Below are 3,990 nucleotides of genomic sequence, written 5' to 3'. Positions count from 1 at the left end.
CCTGAGAGGGAACGAAGCCGCGCGCGACCAGCGCGCCATCGCGTGTACAGCCGGCCCGCGGGCGCCGCGCGCGAACAGCGCGCGGCGTCGCGCGGGCACGGCCTGCCTGCTTTGTCAATAAGAATGAAGAGAGCGATGTCCAGATCAGGGGGGCCACCATCCCTCATGTAGAAAACTGACCAGGCCCGGCGGCGCCCCTGGCGCCCACGGGCCCCACTAGTCTAGTGTAGACGCCCGAAGCTCAAAACGCGCCACAGCGACGCCATGGTGACCCGTGGCGCGTCCCCATGGCCCGCCCGCGTCCACCGGCCGCACCGGCCGAATCAGGTCTCGGGGCCCTGTGGGGCGTCAGTCGACCTCGATGACCGCGTTTGCGCGTCCGATCGAGTCAATTGGTGCGTCGTCGCTGCCTGACACGTCAAACACCAGCACGGCCGGCGTGTTCGTCGACCCGATGCCGCTCAAAGACGTCTTTCGGTAGTTCCGGAGCGTTTTCACAAGGTCCCGAACAATTCCGGTCGCTCCGCGGCGCCGCGTCGCGGTCCGACACGCCAGGAGATACCAGACAAGCGTCGCACTCGACGGGCTACGCCTGGCGCAGCGTTGGGGCCGTCTGAGCGGCGCTCGAAGCACTGTCGCAGGCGGTAGACGCCCTTGTAACGGCCAGACGTTCGTCGACACGCGCGAGATCCGCGTTCAAAGCAGCTTCGAGGACGTCCAGGGGTGTCAGGGCCTCGTCGCCAGCGCCAAAGCCCAGAGCGGCGTGCACGAAGCGACGACGCGCGCCGAAACCGGCTCTCTGAGCTCACAGGCCCGGGGGCCCACTTAGGCCTCCTTTGCGGAAAACTCAGCCGTGCGCCACTCTCTGCTACCACGTAGCCAGAGCGCCAGGCGACGCAGAGGCCGTATCCAACGCCGTCGATCTACTGGATCCCGACCTGCTCGCCGTTCTGGCACGACCGCGCGCGGTCGCCAAAACGCGACGCGCTGGGCTCTACCGCGCGAAGTTCGTCTCCCCGAAGCCAGCGGGTATCACCACCGCGTCCAGGGCGCTCTATTTGTCCTAGGGGGAGTAAGCGCCGAAGGACGGGGGGCGCGTATCACCTACTTGGTGTGCCCCGGCCCCCCTGATCTGGACATCGCTCAAGATAGAGGAGGCGTGTAGGCGGACTAGACGCTTCATATTGACGTTCAAGTTGTTGCTGCGCACTGAACTCGGCTGCTCTCCGAGTGCCCGAGTCTCTGAGAGCGCCTCAATCCCCTTGCCTCTGCCGTCGTCACTCGCGACACTCCACCTCCCCGTCGCCGACGCCGACGCACGGATCCCGCTGGCCCTCGCGGCGAAGGTGACGCGGCGCGATGGCGGCGATTACGATCGACTTGACCCTCAGCGACGACGAATCCGCGCCGCCGCCGCCGCAGGAGCCGCTCGCGCCGCCGAAACCGCGCCCCGCGCCGGCGGCGCCCTCGTCGATGGCTCTTTCGATGGCTCAACTAGCCAAGGAGCGCAAGGCGCGCGAGGCGAAGCGGCGCGCGGAGACGGCGCCGCCCGCCGCCGAGCCGCGCGCGGAGCAAGCGCCGAAGATGGCGCCGCAGCCGTCGCTGAGGGCGGGCTGGTTCGGGCGCTCGGGCGTGGCCGCCGCGCAGCGCGTCAGCCGCCAGATCGCGTTCCCGAAGCTGAGCGAGGACGCGACGGTGACCGTGCTCCGGCGCGAGAACCTGGGCTTCTACCGGGAGGGCGAGCTCGTGAACCCCATCGTGTCGCCCGTCGTGCTCTTCGAGAACTGGGACGGCAAGCACGGCATGGTCATCGGCGCGATGCTCGAGCGCCTGCTCAAGGAGCGCGTCGCCGGCGCCGCCAAGGGGTCGGGCCGCCACTGCATGGTCGCCCAGGGCGCGAACTGCGGCGACACGTACCGCGTCATGTACTCGGCGGACACGCCCGACGTCGCGGGCGTCGAGAGCGACGGCTCCGTGGAGACGCTGCTCGCGCGGCTCCTCGCCGAGGCCAAGGCCGCGGCCCTGGACCAGTTCCCCGGCGACGACGACGTGCGGCGCGCGTTGTACGAGGGCGAGTGCAACCAGGACATCGAGGCGAAGATCCACCGCTACGCCGGCCCGGGGCCGAAGGACGGCGGCACGCAGTACATGCATCCTCATTTGGACGCGCCGGGCGCGGGCTGGGTCGCGCTGCTTTCGTTGGGCGCCACGGGCCAGTTCTTCCTGTGCAACGGCCTCTACAAAGACTCCGCGTCCTTCGGCAAGCTCGCGCCGATCAGCGTCGGCGAGTCGCGGCGCAAGGGCTGGCCCTGCTGCGAGAAGCCGTGGAGCTCAAATCACGTCTACAACTACCGCGGGGCCTGGTCCTTCGACGAGCAATGCGCGGGCAAGTGGCGGCCCGGCATGTCGGACAAGCTCCGTGACTGTCCGCACTGCACGAACCTCGACATGAAGAGCGGCACGGTCGTCCTGTTCCACGGCGGGCCCGAGCACGGCAACCTCCACGGCGTTCGAGGCGTCGCCGACGAGCCGCCGGCCGCGGACCTGCGCGCGCTCAGCGAGGCCGTGTCGCGTCCGGACGCCGCGGCGACGCGCGCGCCGACGGTCCTCGGCCGCGGCCGCAAGAAGAAGGCGAAGACGGTCCTCGAGGCGCGGACCGAGGCGCTCGCGATGTACCCCGAATATCTGCGCGACGTCAAGTCGAACCGGCCGTACCGCATCTCGCTCCAGATCCGCGAGCAGCGCCAGCGGCGCGGCGTCGTCGCCGGCGTCGTCGCGCCCGAGTCGCGCCGCGAGACGAAGCCGCCGTCGCTGGGCGCGCGGCTCCGCGGCGAGGTCGCCGGACCGTTCGCCGGCGCGGGCAACAGCCTCGCGTCCCCGCCGGACAAGAAGCAGCGCGTCGACTAGATGGGCTAATGTGATGTGAATGTGTCAAGACTGCGAGCTTCGCGAGTGAGCGAGCCGCCGCCCCGCCGCCGCGCAGCGTCGTTGAACCCCGTGTTGACTCATTGAACTTTCGAACGGGCAGCCTCTTCTCGATGGGTAGCACAGCTTGGGCAGCCTCCAGTGCCTCCATTGTGAGAGCTGCACGGTAGGATGTCGAGCCTCGCCGCCGCTGCGGATAACCTCGACGACGAGCTCGCGAAGGAGATGGCCGCCTTGGAAGCGTCCCTCGCGCTGCTCAACGCGAGCGTCGGCAACATGACCAAGAGCGTCCAGCGGGCCGAGGCCGACGCCGCCCTCGCGGACCGGCTCGACGACGCGCGGCGCGACGTGTCCGCCGCCGTGCTCGCGCTCGTGTCCATAGACGACGACGCCGGCGACGCCGACGACGATGCGAGCGGCGCCGCGGCCGCGGCGCGCGCCGCGCCGGCCGTCGCGGCCGCGCTGCGGGACGGCCGCGCGGCGGTCCGCGACGGCTTCCTCGGCACGGCCACCGCGCGCGCGGTGCGCCGCGACGTCCTCGCGCTCGACGCGGCGGCGCCCTTCGCCGCGGGCCGCGTGGCCAACGACCTGCGCGAGGCCGCGGTCCGGGCGGACCGCTGCCGCTTCGCGGCGCCGGCGTCCGACGGCCTCGCGGCGCTCGCGAAGGCGTGCGACGCGCTCGCCGCGGCGCTCGCCGGCCTCGCCGTCGACTGCGCGCCGCCGGACCGGCTGCGGCACCGCTCGGACCCGCAGTACGCCATCTTCGAGCGAGGGCCGGGCTACGCGAAACACGTCGACAACCCGCGGGGCACGAACGGCCGCCGGCTCACCTTGGTCTACTACGCCAACGAATCCATCGGCGACGGCGGCGAGCTCCGCGTCGACGGGCGCGATATCGCGCCGCTCGCGGACCGGCTCGTCGCCTTCGCCGCGGAGACCGCGGTCCACGAGGTCCGCCCTTTGTCTTCCGGTTGGGACGACCCGCGCGTCGCCGTCACCTTCTGGTACTGCGACTACGACAAATCCGCCACGGCCGCCGACGACGCCGACGACGCGGACCGGACG

At 71.0% G+C, this 3,990-nt stretch overlaps 1 protein-coding gene across 1 annotated transcript in view; it reads left to right on the top strand.

The window, feature by feature from the left end:
* Nucleotides 1–1,359: 1,359 nt before the first annotated feature.
* Nucleotides 1,360–3,990, top strand: part of AURANDRAFT_66554 (hypothetical protein) — a gene marked incomplete at both ends in the record, with an annotated part of 3,768 nt that continues 1,137 nt past the window's right edge. Inside the window, 2 exons of the mRNA XM_009041724.1 lie at nucleotides 1,360–2,846; nucleotides 3,096–3,876. Coding sequence (XP_009039972.1) covers nucleotides 1,360–2,846; nucleotides 3,096–3,876 — 2,268 coding nt within the window. The remainder of the gene's footprint in view (nucleotides 2,847–3,095; nucleotides 3,877–3,990) is intronic.

Source organism: Aureococcus anophagefferens (genome assembly GCF_000186865.1).
Source record: "Aureococcus anophagefferens unplaced genomic scaffold AURANscaffold_23, whole genome shotgun sequence".
In the NCBI taxonomy this organism is placed as follows: domain Eukaryota; class Pelagophyceae; order Pelagomonadales; family Pelagomonadaceae; genus Aureococcus; species Aureococcus anophagefferens.
The sequence above is the reverse complement of the archived record's forward strand: the minus strand, read 5'-3'. Positions and strand labels throughout refer to the sequence as shown.